Source organism: Bidens hawaiensis, unplaced genomic scaffold (assembly GCF_021521415.1).
Source record: "Bidens hawaiensis isolate Kalapana, Puna unplaced genomic scaffold, B.hawaiensis_p1.1 tig00052512_1, whole genome shotgun sequence".
Lineage (NCBI taxonomy): Eukaryota > Viridiplantae > Streptophyta > Magnoliopsida > Asterales > Asteraceae > Bidens > Bidens hawaiensis.
In genome coordinates, this window is record NW_027499449.1 from 17,811 (window position 1) to 34,032 (window position 16,222).

Genomic DNA, 16,222 nt, shown 5'->3' on the forward strand with positions numbered 1-16,222 from the left:
GGAACAACAATTTGTGCCTGGCCAACTTTGTACGTCGCCGTAAAAAATGTATCGCTTCGGTACACTCTAGATCTCCGCCCAAAATTTTGGTGTAGTCTGCCGGAAATCTCAAGATCTAAGGCTAAAAACAGAGGGATAGAGTTTGGGTATACGGTTCCGTAAAGAGATCTTGTATTTTGTGGCTGATGAGGTTAGGTCCGGCGCCTGGTCTTGGAGATTGGCCGGAGATAGGTAGGTAGGTGGACTTGGTTATTGAAAATTTTAAAGTGAAAAAGAAATAAATAATGTTCGAAATCGCTCGATGTTCGATCGAAAAATGCTCGATTTGATTTTGGCTCGTTTCGGTTTTAGCTCAGTTCGAGTTTGAATCGTTCGGTTTGGTAGTAAACGAGCCAAGCAACGAGCAAGCCTCCGCTCGGCCGGCTCGGCTCGTGAACAACCCTAACTTGTGTTTGTTTTGTATATTAGATTGGGCTGATTCTTGGAGGCTGGTGGGCTGGACTCAGACTATCTTTATGGGCTTAACTTTGTGATCTGCTATATTAGAAAAAAGAAGATGATATGTGTCGTTTTATACGCAAATCGTCTCAGATCTTATTATCACCGGTATTGTTCGTCTTATCTCATTAAGTCGCCATTAATCGTTTTCATTTTTTTCATCTGATTTAGGGTTTCGTTAATCCGATGATTCCTATCTAGCTAGTTTTGTGATTCTTAGTGTTTTTTGTTTGTTTCGTAAAACGTTTAGTGATCAAACTATGGTGATCTGTTTTGTTCTAGATTTTATTTCTTTGTTCTTGTAAAATTCTTGATTAAACATTTGCAATCTAAGGATTAATAATAAAGGTTTCAGTATTTGTGGCATTTCATTATAATGGTGTTGCATTTAGATAATATTAATACTATACATTTGATCGTGCATGGCCATCATGGTAATACACTAACACACTAATGAAGGGTTACCATTTGTCCATTTTCATCATTATACTATAGCTTAAGTATCAAATTTATAAGATGGAAATTCAAGAAATATAAAATAAGTTGACGGTAATACGGTATATATGCATGGCATGGCTTTAAATGAGGTTTATCAAATGCAATATAATATTTATAATAATATGTATTTAGTAATTAATTAACATGCATGATCGAGTACATTAAATAAACATTATTCAATGCGTCGGTTATTTGTCATATTCGACTCTTCTCAAAACTCTTTTGATCTATACATTATTAGAGCTTAACAATTTTATTTTTTATCTAAATAGGAAGAAGATAACAGAGCAAATGATTTTTAGGAGAGAAAATTATTGTTTTTGGATTCTAGATAAGCCCCCATTTGAAATGTGGATCCTACAAATTATATATACATATGTTGTCAGCAATTATCTGACATGAAAGTTTCGAAGATGTTTCGTCATTTGATATAGCGAAGCTAGTTTGAATATTTTAGGATTTTAAAATGACAGATCTCATGAAATAAAATGTTACATCAAATCAAAGATATACTTGTCTAGCGAACTCATGGGAATTTTAATGAGACTTGCGATTTGAGCCAAAACTTAAATATTGAACTCTAAACGGGATGAGCTCTGGCTAGCTCTTTTAAGGGAAACGAGTCAAAGTTAAGATTAGTTTGTTTTCGGCTTAGCTTAACTTTGAAGTTTGGTGACCAGGATCGATAAACACAAAAATGAAAATTTAGATCGTTAGCTCGATCTTTGTAATTCTCATTAGCTCGAAAAATTACATTACTCAAACTCTTTATCTTAGTGATATAATCCATAAGCTCGGGTATATACTAATTTAGATTTGAAAACCCAACTAAACTAGAATACAAAAACCATAACATACTCAAATACTAATTGGATAAACAAATTTATATAATAATTAACTAATAAATTCCCCGTTGTCAAAGTCATTGGCTCGGCTTGTTCAACAAGTAATTTATTCCTTGTAAACCAAGTTACGTGCTCAACTTGATAAACAAGACACGAATCCATCATAGGCTCGATGGGTCGACCCAACCTACCTCATTGACTCAAGGACGGAAATTAAGTCCAACAAACTTGACTCGTTTAAGCTCTAGTTAAATATCTTTAATGTGCTTATTTCCTTCTATGTTATGCGGATTCTACAACCCGAGTGCAAGATTTTAGACCAAAAAACTGAAATAAACAAGAAGATATAATAAAGGATGCATTACATTTACTAAACTTAGATGATCCAAAACCATCCAAGAACAGAACCAGAAACCAATCCAATCCCTAAACACAAAGCCATGACAATTGCAGCTGTTTCTGCTTCAGAAGGTGTCACTAATTTAGGTGCAAGAATCATGATGACACTTGTCACATACCCATTGGTGAACCCCAACATAAATGTCAAAAACACTACAAACTCTTCACTTCTAAACCACTTAGGCCCATGTAGACAAGCTGTAAATATAGGATAAAACACCAACCTTGCTACACAACACCATGTACCCTTAGCAATACTCTTTGACATATAAATCGCGGTAAATGACTTCCCACAAAAATCCGCGATATTATACGTGGCTATCAACATTATCGGGTACCAATCTTTGAGTACTTTCGACTTGATATTTTCGGCTAAAAACCCCGGGAAAATCGAGAGTGTTATGGTGTATGTGATGAATATTCCTAATGCTGGCCATTGAATGGTTCTTGCTACATACCATAGTTTAGGGTTTGAAGTTGGTTGGTCATGTTGTAGTTGTGTGTAATGTTGTTGCATGACTGGTAACTTGTATGATAGAGTACAACAAACTATGCATACCATTAGAAAGATTGTGCTAACCATGAAATATAAGTGGGCACTTGTTCTTAAACCTTGTGGATCATGTGGGAGTGATGCTTTTGTTATAATTCGCAAGAGAGAAACCAGTATCCCTGAACAATATATATTGTTATTTAAATGTAGAATCAAATTCTAGAATGATTTAAGTTTATTATTGTTTAATACTTTAATCGATCTGAAATTTTGTTGTAAATGATAAAATTATAAGACATAAATGAAACGTCTATAGGAGGTTTTTATTACATGTAACATCCTGCTTTTGATAAGAATTAATAAAATAATTTTCGTTTATTTTATAAAGTGTCGTGTGTCGGTTTAAATAAATAAACTAATAGAAGATGGGCTTGGACTTTAGAAGATGGAAAATAAGGAATGGAATGGGCCTTAGGTCCATGGGCTTAAGGGAGTATAAATACCCCTTAAACCCTAAACCTTTCCATTTTTATCCATTCTCTACACCATAGCCTACACCTTGGAAAACACACACACCATCCTATAACCCAAACCAAGATCCGAACTCGAAACCCAAGATTGTTGGTGCTAGATCGTTGTGACGAACCAAAACAACATCAAAGACCAGCTCGTGTTCGAATACCGACTCGTCTAAGGTACGTTTATATTTAGAAATCGTTCATATAGGTTCGGTTTGATTAAGGAAATCATAGATCTGTGTTAGTTTGTTATAAACGAATCCAAAACAACAAATCTTATGGAAATTGGTTAACATTTGATGGGTTAATTGTAAACCTAAGTAAACCCGTAACATATATGCCTAGATCGCACCCCTTAAACATCGATGTTAGGCCTATTTGATGGTTGGGGTTTGTAGGCGTTGGTCAGACGATTCCGTTGATACCAAAATCGTGATATTTGGTTAAGAAACAAGGTTTAATTGCAGATCTAAGATCTGTTGACTATTTGCTGTTCTTGACGATTTTGACTTTGACCCTTAAGTCAAAGTCTGGATAAGAACTATTGGTGATTCGTTATGGGTGATTCTTTAGCTAGTTCGTTATGGGAGCTTAGCGAATCAGAGGGTGATTCGTTAGCTAGTTCGTTATGGGAGCTTAGCGAATCAGAGGGTGATTCGTTAGCTAGTTCGTTATGGGAGCTTAGAGAATCAGAGGGTGATTCGTTAGCTAGTTCGTTATGGGAGCTTAGCGAATCAGAGGGTGATTCTTTACCCAATTCGTTAAGGGCAAAGTAACGAACTAGGAGTTTAATATAAAGACAGAATGTTCCCTGGACTTAGAAAAGAATTATATAATTACATAACAGCCCTTGGAGTTTGGCAATTTATGAAAGATACCTTTAAAGGTAAATGAGTAACGATTAACTAACCAGGTAATGATTTAATGAAGTAAAACAGCTTAGACGTGTAATACTAATTAAGTAGCAATGAGATGACTAGAGCGGTATTTAATACTGTAATTATTATACAGTTAGTCGTGCACAGCTCAAGAAGGGAATAACCGTAAACAGTGAACGCAACCGCATTGAGGTGAGTTTCTAGCCCCACTTATGTGTTATGTTTTCGGGGCTGTGTGCATACTCGATATGTTTGTTAATACACTTATCCTAAGTGATAAGTGTATGCCTTATATGAATGATGTGAAATGTATGAGTGATTTCTTGTTAGTACGTGAACGATCTTCGGATATTGCACGTACTGTCATGTTGTAGTGTTACGTATAAGGTAAGTATAATGTATTTGCTTATATGTATGAATGCGATAAAGTTAATAAACGAAGGAAAGGCATGGTTGTATGGTAACGAAGAGGACCAGACCCTAATAATATCTGTGATGTTAGGGACCAGACCCTAATAATATCAGTGATGTTAGGGACCGGACCCTAATAATATCTGTGATGTTAGGGACCCGACCCTTATAATATCTGTGATGTTAGGGACCAAACCCTTATAATATCTGTGAGGTTATAGGGCGAAAGGCTCTTTAAAACGTATGATTATGTATGTAAAGAAAGTATGAAGGTAAGAATGAAAGTATATGCAGTTATGTGTGTATGAAAGGAAGTTAAGAGGTAAAGTATGAAATGTAAGAAGGTATTGTATGATTATGTGATTAACTAGAACTCACTCAGCGTAGCTGACTTTTAGTATGCACACAGGTGAGTAGAATGAGGCAGGTAGCTTGAGAAGGACACATGGCAGAGTTGGACGAAGTTGACATCTGAAGATTTTGCTATGATGTTTTATTTTAAAAGACTATGTTTTGTTTTTAAATGACTATGAATGCTCGATAAGACAAGAATTATGGTTATGGAATGTAATGGTTTGAATGTTTTTAATGTTCCGTGAATGTTTTAATTAACTCTAATATTTAGAACTGTGTTTATGAGTAAATTTAACACGAAAGTAGGGCTACCGGTAACGGGGTCTTACATTACAGCTGACAAATGAACTAATTATAAATATAGGTCACTAATTCGATTTATACTTATGTGTCGAGTCGGGTTATGTTTTATTTGTAGTAATAGTACGTAGATTAGGAGTTAAAACCAAAGAGAAAATCCGGAGCCATTCCAAATTTTTGGGATTGTACTTTTCAAAAATATTTCCTGCTTCTTTACATTTAATTAAATGAATAAATATAAAACTAAAATAGTTTCATTTCTCCTTAAACACTCTATTTTATAACATACACTAGTATATATGACAATATTATATATTTTTTAGAATAAACTGTTCAAAATGTTTCATGAATGTAACCAGATCGGAGATATTGAAAAACATCGTGCGGATAAAATGGCAAACACCATTTTTCATAGGTGCTTTTAAAATTATGATGCTCATATATATGTCATCTTAACTTTGATCTTTTGTATGATATAATGTCGGTTTTAATCTTTTAAATCTGAAACAAGTTTTGACTGCAACTGAGAACTACTACTACATATGCTCATGCTTAGTTATCGAGTTAATCTTTATTTTGAGATATATAAAATGAATATGTTCAATAAAACTAGCCAAAAAATTTAAAACTGTACATGGAGTATAATTTTTATTGTATAAAACTCCTCCACAAACCAAGTTTTTCATAAATTTAGATCATTATACTTTTATAATCTGCCTTGAATTAAATTAGAAATATTTAAAATACTTCAGATAAATGCGTTGTGTAAAATATATTGCTTCCTAACAAAATAACAAAAGTTACCTGATGAAGCAGTTCCAGCAAAAACGGCTTGCATGTACTGATTTGGCAAGTTTCCTGCGGACCCTATTAGACTTCCTCCAATCAACCCATCGGCTAAACCGCAAAACACAACGGTTGCAACCACAACATAGAACATGTTTCGGCTATGCCAAGCCCCGGTCCAGTCAATGGTTGGAGTTACCATTAGACATATTACAAACACGGTAAACCCAATGTTCATCCTCATTCTAAAGCTAACTTTTGTGCTCAAATTCCTCCAACTTATCATCACAACTAGAACCAGTAGTGATGAACTCATGTATGCTACCGAAAACACTTTCTCCACGTGTTTTTCGGGGTAAAGGTAGCCGAAATAATCGATTGCTGTGATCAAGGTATTCCATGGAAGCAAATTGCCCGCACCAAGCAAGAAATGGATCATATAAGCTAGCTTGTATGTGTTATTTTGTTTGGTTTGATCTTGGTCACTCTTTAAACTCTCCATTGTGTCTTTATAAAACTTTGCACTATTTTTGGTTTGGTTTGATATGGCTCTTTGATTATATAAAAGCTAGCATTATATGGGTGGCAGTCAAAGACCCCTTTTCAGAAGATTTTTCAATGATTATAGGTGGATAAAGAATTAAAAAAATATCAATATTGTATATTATTTTTGTGATGTCTTACTCGGTAATTGAATGATTATTGTATCTTATTTAAAAACACGGGTGATATAATTTTTAGAATATGACAAGAAAATATGTAGGTTTTGGATTATCACGTTATCATGTAACACTCGTTAGCTAAAGAAGCCGAGTATTGTTTAAAGTTAAACAGGCTGTGCTCGGATTATACTAAAATTAAACTGGTCAATCCATATAAAAAAAATAGAATAAAAGATGTGTTTTATAAGTTAACCACGAACCTTATTACAACTTGATTAGACTTTGTCAATATGCTAACCCATTAAAGTCATGTTTGCTTAAAGAGCTAACCAAGCCAACTCAGCCTCAGGCTTGAAGTTAAACGAGTCGGCTCGTCTTGACTTGCCTTTTTAGAGAGCTAAAGTTTGTGCTTGATCTTGATTCAATCACAAAAGGCAAGAGCCAGCTCGTTTAAATTAAAATAATTAAATATTTAATAAGCAAGTGAAATAAAATGTTAAAACTATAATTAAGGTGGTCTCTAGTGGACTCATGAGTCCTATTTTGTGAGCTTATTCATAAATAGAGTTGGATATGTCATAAACATTAATATTTTAGCTTAACTTAAACGAGTCAAACGAGCGTGCTTACCATGTCTTGAGCTTGGCTCATTTACAAACAACCAATTCGGGTGAACTTGTTATAAATGAATCAATTTCAAACAATCTATTTTAAAGTGGGTCATGAGCTTTTATAATTTAGATAAATGAGTTACTCATGTAATTTTCAATATTCAAAATAGATGGTCTTAATTGTTTCTGGATAAGCCTGATAACTTTGATATGCATAATCATATTAACCATGTTTGTGCTATTAACTTTAACCCAAAAAGCACATTATTATTATATACAATGTAAAGGAAATCTTGGCATTTTGACAAAAGGGGGTAAAAGTAAAGATTCTATGTAACTTTTGTTGTAGGTGGAATAAGTAGGTCTGTTTACTCTACTGTGATTGGTGTCATCAAATATTAATCTAATTAATGTCAAATTATTCAAATAATCAGTTCATTGATGTTACGAAAAATGATTATCACACGTAAAGAGTAAATTAGTTATATGCAGATAAGATCTCCCTCGGGTTGTCCGTGGAGCGGTGGAGATCCTTAAACTCGGGTTGTCCGTGGAGCGGTGGAGATCCTTAAACGGATGTGAAAGAGAGATGGTGGGAAGGGTGTACGAGAGGAGAGATGGTCATATTTTACTTATTAAATCTTAAAAATTACTAGTTGGATTTCTCCGCGCTGATATTTGGTCGGTACCAATTGAATTTGTTATGATACCAGTACGGTACAATTGTTGGAGAAACAAATTGGATCTTAAACTTTATTGAGTCGTGTTCTTGAACTTGAAAACGGAATGGAAGAGTTTTACGTCGATGGTGTGGTATGGTTTTGGACGGTGGAATAAACAAGAAGTATCAATTCATTTAAGGAATTAATATTTGTGATGACTTCAGTAATTGAACTCGGAAATGAAACCTGACGTAGTCGGATATGGCTTAAACGAAGAGAACTTGTGGTGGGTTGTTATCAAATAATATTGTATATTGTGACGACACAATGATTTTCTACACGGAAAGAACTAATACTATTATTGAACTTCAAAACATCTTATTCTCAAACTAAAATAAAACAAAAGTATTTATAACTCAAAACAAAGCTAACTTGACTTAAACTAGAATACTTAAATTTAAATAAAATTAAACATAAAACTAAATAAACTTTAAATAATATAGATTTGTTTTGATCTTCTTCTTATCCTCCCCTTGAGATCAACCTAGTCACCCCTCGATTTATCTTAAACGAATCGGGAATATATCATCAACAATCACTCAGTATAGCAACAAAAAAAGAAAACCCAAAAAATAAAGTCTCAGTGTAGATTTGGGTTGTTATTGTACTAGTACGATACAACACATGTATGGGTTCCGATAATACAGTTGTTACCGACATTGTTCAGGCAGTGCCAATTGAGCTCGTCAGCCACCGGTTCGGTACCATAATTCTCTATAAATTACGATACCAAAAAAAAATTGTATAATTCAACTATGTTTTCAACGAAATTTATATGAAACATCAAGAAAGAAAAGGCAAATTTGCGTACTCAACTTTGTTTGAAAAGACTAACGCACAAGTTATTAGAGAAATTTCAAATTATTACCATGTAATTAAATAAGTTAAGTACGTATATATTATTTACTAGTTTGATCCTCCCGTGTTACGGGGGTTTATTCAAGTTTTTGTTTAAATCGTTTTGCTATTTTATGATGATTTTATTTTTTTTAACGTAGTTTAGTTGTAATTTTATACATATATATTAGTTTGTTATTATATTTTTTAGCGTTTGAGTTTTTACTTTTTTCAATTGAGATGTGTAGGTGTTTTAGATTTTTAACGAACAAACATAAACAGACACGAGCATGTTGATTTTTTTAAATGAACAAACATGAACACAGATATTTATCTAAAGACAAAGGGGATGTTAATGCAGTAGACAATGGTGGGTAGTATCGAAAGTTAACCGGCGATTAAGACGAAAGACCAGCAACAGATGAGAACATGTAAAGGAGATAAACTAAATTAGGGTTTAATGATAGTGTTTACCAATAAATGAGATCTTATAACCCATTTGAGGGCTATTAGGGTTTTGTAAGACCCATAGCTCGTATAAATTATTCTTGGGATTTGATGATTAAGATGTTATTTCACAAATAAATGAGATATTATAACCCGTTTAAGAGTTATCCGGATTTGGTGAGACCCATGACCCTAAAAAATTATTGTTTGATTATGAAAGTTTCATAAATATATGAGATGTTATAACTCATTTAAAGACTATCCGGGTTTGGTAAGACCCATACCCGTGAATTCGGGTCAAATGCATGAGAAACTTCCATTTAGAAATCAAGCAATCTGGTGGCTCTAGAGAATGGGGGGAACAACCTGAGAGCGACACATAAGATTTTATGGTAGACAATTATATAGATAGTTAGATAATATTAATGATGAATTTAAAATTTTAAGAAAATAAAATAAAATAAAGCATACATAGAAGTATACTACTATTTATATTTTATAGTGACAATTTGGAGTATGTATATTTCTATTTTGTTCTTATGCTGGTTGGAGCAAAATTGGAACAAAATTGTTTAATAAACAATTTAGTAAAGTTAGTTATATGCCCTTATTTTATTTATTATTTTTAAGACAATGAGAATATTCTACAAGAAAATCACAAAAATGAATTATTTTCTTTCATGTAGTTATGCCCGAAACAAAGCACTGCTTTAAGATACGTGATCGGGAGTGGTTCTACTTTCCATGCTTACCATATATAATTTTTCATGTTTCCTCGTAAATAACATGATTTAAATTGATGTGTTACGTGACACCATATCATATATTTTGTATATATTCATATTGTTACATGTATATTAGAATGGAATTATTCAGTTTAGGCAAGTAAATATGTGAGTAAAAGTGGACGCACGACAACAAATTCATATTTCTGGTTACTATAGGCATGAACTTGTTCTGACCTTACGCATAACACTCTTAGGCTATGTGTATGTCTAGTAGAGAGCTAAAAAATAGGGGCGATTTTTGACACGTGGTGTCACGTCAGCAAATGAGCGATTTTTATTTTAGGGGTATAACCCCCCCCCCCCCCCCGCCCCACTTATCGTCAAGGGGAGGTTACCTCCAAAAATCACCCCTTGTCACCCCAACAATTCTCCCACTACACTTGGCCTTAGAAAATAGTTATTTTTGTGATTTTCTCGTAACGAAGGCACTTAACATCATTAAAATCCGTATGTACAACTCAAGCAACATCAGTATACCAAATTAACCAACCTATCAGGTGCAACGTGTGATATCTGATTATTAATTTTAATTACAAACATCTCATAATCCATTTTAAAACATTCTTCTTAAGTTTTAAACCACCCTTAAGCTATCAGGTACTTGTGTCTTTTGTTCATGCAAGGAACAAGCATCATGTGCTATGTAGGGACAAAAACGGATGGAAATAAATGACTTTGTGGTCTTTACATTATATATTCTACTGTTTCTAACACATGCTAATTAGTTGTCTTTATTTCTTCACCCCAAATTATAACGCAAGAATAAACTCTTTGTTGCAAATATATGTGTCACATCTTGTGGTTCGTATGGTCTAATTATCATTTGGAATTTATACTTTCCGAATTAAGTAAAAAGTATTTCTTTTAGGTTCACGGCTTAGTTTAAGATTGAATTGGTTGATTGTGATTTTAGTATCATCCAACTATTTAGATAATCAAAATTTAGTTAAAAGACCAAAATGGAAATAAGAATTTATATTAACACGAATTAGAATGTGTGAAGTAAATGAAGTCTCATTCATGACTATATTTTATTTCATGAACCAATAAACCAGAGAGTTCAAGACTTTGAATTTACAATAAAAGAACTTGTGTGGTTTACAATAATGATTTAACACTTTGAATTTCACATAAAAGAACTTGTAGTTCTTTGTAGAAACCTTTTGTTTTATCTAACTACTATTGATTCCAAGAAACCTATAAAATACGTTACTTTGAAAATAAAATATATGAGATTAAGAAAAATATCCAGGATATATTCGAAACATGAACCCTATACCAGCTCTATACTTGGGCCAAATCAATACTAAATAAATTCACGTTGGTTTGGTGTTTTGGTATGTTATCTTGGTATTAAACTCGAGAAAGTATATATCATGTAGAGCCCTATACTTTTCAAGTGTAAAGGCCCCTATACTTTTCAAGGGTAATTGATTCTTGACAAAATATCGATATTTTTAACACTTTTTTTTTCAAAACTTCGAGAATATTTGAGAAAATCTTTAACTCATATGGCTAGGTTGAAAGTCTCAAACATTTATCTCGCTTCGGTTATTGATTCTTAATTGTTGATTAGTTGGCTTGTTGGTGCTTGTGTCAGTAGTTCATATGTTAATCATTTATTATCGAGTCTGAAACAAATACATTGTTTTTGTGTTTTTTTAAATTATGTTTGGTTAAAGTCAAGGTTGGAGCAAATTTACTAATAGTTCAAGATAGCTAAGTGATGAACTTAGCTAAGTTCGTCAGTTCTGTAAGAGGCGAACATGCTAAGTATGCAAAGCATTTTCGGCCTAGGATTTAGGGTTACTTCCCCCACCCGATAAACTTCTGTGTTTGGTATTGATAAACTACGTACCGTGCTAGTTGATCAGTAAATAAATGTTTACACCTGTGTTTCTACTCGTTTTTCACACTCATAACGTACTACCGAAGATATCTAAGAGGATTCCGTACCCTTAGGAGTTCTTGACAGTCTCGTATCGATCCGGCTAGTGACCTACATGACTATTGCGATTTAATCAAACTATATAATAGTATTACTTGAGGTTTGGGGTTACAATGAGATGGCTTAATCCCGGTCCCACACTTGATTGAAAACTATATATGGTATTGATGATTTTTGTGTGTGTGAACATTCGCAAGAAAAGGAACACAAAGATCTTAATTTAAGGATCTGATAACTTGGAACTAGGGATAACAATAAGATTGATATTGATAATCATAGCTCCCTACCCGTTTGAAAATTATAAAATTATAAAAAGTGTATTATCAAGATTCACTGATTTGTTGGATGGTTTATTTTTTCTGTGCGTTAACTTTCATAAGAAAAGGAGGTCCGGAGATCATGATTTGATAACTTGGGTTAAACAAATAGGTTTATTGGATTTTAATAATACAAACTTTGGTCTATTGGCCGATATTAATTCCAACTTAAGAAATTTCCTAGATTAATCCCAACTTTCAATCTATTGGCCTCCACTGAGCCTTTTCTTAACAGGAACTAACCCAGTTAGTTTTAGGGCAAAATATGCCATTTCTGCAAATTAAGGGGGACAAACGAAAAATGTAAATTAACTTAATAACTCAACGACACGGGCGCCACCACCACCGCGGTCGCCTCCACCGACACCACGACCCTCGACACCGCCACCACCACGACCGCCTCCGTCGACACCGCCATTACCACCGCGACCTCCGCCATTGCCTCCACCCCCACCACCGGTGGCGGAGGCCGTAATGGTGGTGGTGACGGTGTCGACGACGGCGGTCGTGGTGGTGGTGGTGGTAGTGTTGAGGGTTGTGGTGTCGGTGGCGGCGACCGTGGTGGTGGTGGCGCCCATTTCGTTGAGTTTTTAAGTTAATTTATATTTTTCGTTTATCCCCTTCAATTTGTAGAAATGACATATTTTGTCCTAAAACTAACTGGATTAGTTCCTGTTAAGAAAAGGCTCAGTGGAGGCCAACAGAGTGAAAGCTGGGATTATTCTAGGAAATTTCTTAAGTTGGGATTAATATCGGCCAATAGGCCAAAATTTGAATTATTAAAATCCAATAAACCAAAAAAATATTATTAAGATTCAATGATTGGTGGGATTCTGTTTTAAACTTTAAAAAAAGGAAAATGAAGATAAGTAGCATTTGTTGAGAGGATGAGTTGAATGAATTATTTTGAGGGAATAAAAAAATGAGATGTTTGATTGGTTAATAGAATTGAACCACTCATTATATATAGAATTTCATTTTTTTAAATCATTTTATTTACTCGTCCTTTTTTATTTCATTCAATTCTTCTTACGTCATATTCTCTAGATACCATCACCTTCAATCACCACCATCACAATGACATGACCAACACCACCACCAACTAACTGCAGGCACCGCCGCCGTCACGACCATTACCTCCACCACCGTCATCGCCACCACCACTACCACCTGTCCGCCACTACCGTCACCTCTACCTCCACCACCGCCGCCACCATCACCTGACCATCAGCACCACCATCGCTAGCGCACCACAACCGCCTACCCGTCGTCGCCAACAATATCGATGTCACCTCCACTAATGCCTAACCACCACTGCCACCATCACCGCCTAACCACCTCCATTGTCGCTAATGCCCTTTTTTATTTTGTAAATTCTCTTTATTTTGAGGTATGCATTTTTGTCATTTACATTTCATTCATATAGTTTTTTTTACCATACAACATAAAGTAATAACAAATAATCATTCTATTTCATAACTTAACAAAACAAAAAAAATGAATGATGATGATCTATTTTAGTTCTTTTTCAATTTCATTCCCCACATCCATTCTATTTCACCTCCATTTTTAACATTTTATTACCTTTTACCAATCAGACTCCTAGGTTTGATAACTTGGGTGGCAATGGAATTGGTAATAATAAAATTGTATCCTATACTCCGTCAACATGTCAAATATATGTCGGCCAACTTTTTTGTTAGTTATTCTGTGTATCCGCATATCTATATACTATATATAATACATCAAATAAGGGCAAATTAAGACACTCATTTTTAAGTAATTTACAACACTTAAAGCATGAGGTACATGTGTTAGTAACGGTAAACATGTCTTTTAAACACAATCTATTCAACTTACAAGTTTGGTCCATTATCTTTAACCATATTATGTTTTTAATTTAACTTGTAAACTAACTTCTCACCCATGATTTTAAACGACTATAGCCTTTTCATAAGTTAATATTTTTATACACAAATTGTACCATAAAAACGAGCATTTTATTCTCTTTAATTTGGATATGATATTGTTGTAATTTTTTTTTTCATTTTAAATAAATTAATATGTTACGTAGGGGTGTTCAGTGTCGGTTTTGATGGTTTTTAAATTAAACTTGTGAGTCCAACCGTTAGTACTGATTTTTTGTCGTCCAAAATCAAACTCAACCATTGAAAGTTGAAACCGAATCGTTATTAACGGCATGGTTTCACTTTGGTTTCACAGTTTAAACTTTAATAATAAATTTAGTTTAAAATAATTAATAATTTAAATGTACCATCAATTTTAACTAAAAACCAACATAATATGATACTTGAGATGATCATAAATAAAAAATAATAATTTTAGCCACATAAATGGTAAATATTAATGGAAGATCTAAGACTGAAATAATAACAACAAAGATTACAAAAGGAATTATATTGCAATTAGGTTAATTTACAGTCTTTTCTGGTTTCATATGGTCGGTTGCCGATATAAACTGCGAACCAACCGTTCACTACGTTTTGAAAATTTTGAAACCGACCAACAAACCGAAAGTAAAAAAGAAAAAGAAAAAAGAAGTCAAACCAATGACTGATTTAAATAATTTCAAGGTTTTTTAACCGAACCATGTAACATCCTAAATTTTATAATATTGAATAAAGAAAGTTACGTTTAGTGATTTCGCGTTATTAATTAATTAATATCGAGTTAAGAACGGATCATGGACTTAGATTAATTAAGGTGGACTAAGTGGTAATGGGCTTTAGGTCCATGGGCTTCAAGGGGTATAAATACCCTCTTAAACCAACCTAAAACCCTAAACCCTCATTTATATCCATCCAAATCTCTACACACTCAAAAACACACACCACCATATTTCGGCCGAGAGAAAGAGAGGTGAGGTCCGAGCAAGCACACGCGATTCAAGATAGATACGAGATCTAGAGTTCCTAAACAAGCTAACCAAGATCGAACGAGCACAAAAGGTATGTTCTTGACCTTTAAAGTTTACGTTTTATTGAACGTTTAGCCTTGAAGCTTGAAACGGTGATAGATCGGGTCTAAACGAAACGTTAAGTAGCGAACTTGATTCTAGGACGAACCTAGTAAACCCATAAACATGTACGGTTCGTTTAAGATAAACCGTAGATCTTGTATTGAACGTTCATGAAATTAAAGGTCCAAACTTTACGTGTTTTTGGGTCAAATCTTATCCAAAAACGACCATAGGAATGATCGCGGGTTAGTCAAATACCATACCCATGGATTTCTCAGTAAAACGATGATGATTTTGGGGGATTAAGATTGAACAGAGGCGCAGCTGGGCAACTTCGCCTGCAAGCTTAACTTCGCCTGCAAGCTAAGTTCGCCCAGCCATAACTTCGCCTGCAAGCTTAACTTCGCTTGCACGCAAGTTCGCCTAACTGATAACTTCGCTTGTTGACAAGTTCGCCTATGATTAACTTCGCTGGACCCCAAGTTCGCTGATGTCTAACTTCGCCTGGTGATAAGTTCGCTTGATGTTAAGTTCGCTTAACACTAAGTTCGCTTACAGTAAGTTCGCTTAATGTTAAGTTCGCTTATTGTTAAGTTCGCTTAATGATAAGTTCGCTGGAGTTAGCAAATTGGAAAATAAATTAAAAACCTAATGAAAAATGTGTTAGGGGCTCTGCCCCTTGGACCCTGCTAGGGGCTGCCGCCCCTAGACCCCGCTGCCAGGGGCGCTGCCCCCGGGTCCCCGTTCGTTGTGGGTTATATAAAGATAGAAATACAACATGAGTAGTAGTAGTTAATTGATACGTGTAAATATTATACAGTTAGCCGTGCACAACTCAAGAAGGGAATAACGATTAACGGAGAGCGTAACAGGATTCAGGTGAGTTTCTATCCCCACTTCCTTGTTATGTTTTCGGGGCTTTGTGCATAC

The 16,222-nt window shown here is 34.4% G+C and overlaps 1 protein-coding gene and 1 long non-coding RNA gene across 2 annotated transcripts; one reads left to right on the forward strand and one right to left on the reverse strand.

Moving 5' to 3' along the window:
• Positions 1-2,189: 2,189 nt before the first annotated feature.
• Positions 2,190-6,482, reverse strand: LOC143599684 (equilibrative nucleotide transporter 8-like). Its single transcript, XM_077077587.1, has 2 exons — positions 5,999-6,482; positions 2,190-2,912 (listed from the first exon to the last, which is right to left on the reverse strand). The coding sequence occupies exons 1-2, from the start codon at positions 6,480-6,482 to the stop codon at positions 2,218-2,220; spliced, it is 1,179 nt and encodes a 392-aa protein (XP_076933702.1). The 3' UTR covers positions 2,190-2,217.
• Positions 6,483-7,529: 1,047 nt separating this feature from the next.
• On the forward strand, positions 7,530-8,614 carry LOC143599686 (uncharacterized). The gene is made up of 3 exons (XR_013147335.1): positions 7,530-7,799; positions 7,841-7,908; positions 8,454-8,614. It is a non-coding gene; the product is annotated as an uncharacterized LOC143599686 (long non-coding RNA).
• The last annotated feature ends 7,608 nt before the right edge of the window (positions 8,615-16,222 follow it).

Excerpts from the sequence above, each read along its gene's own strand:
- LOC143599684 (XM_077077587.1), bottom strand. The coding sequence starts at position 6,482 with ATGGAGAGTTTAAAGAGTGACCAAGATCAAACCAAACAAAATAACACA. Across the intron at positions 2,913-5,998 it reads TGCTGGAACTGCTTCATCAG|GGATACTGGTTTCTCTCTTG; the intron begins GTAACTTTTGTT and ends TATATTGTTCAG.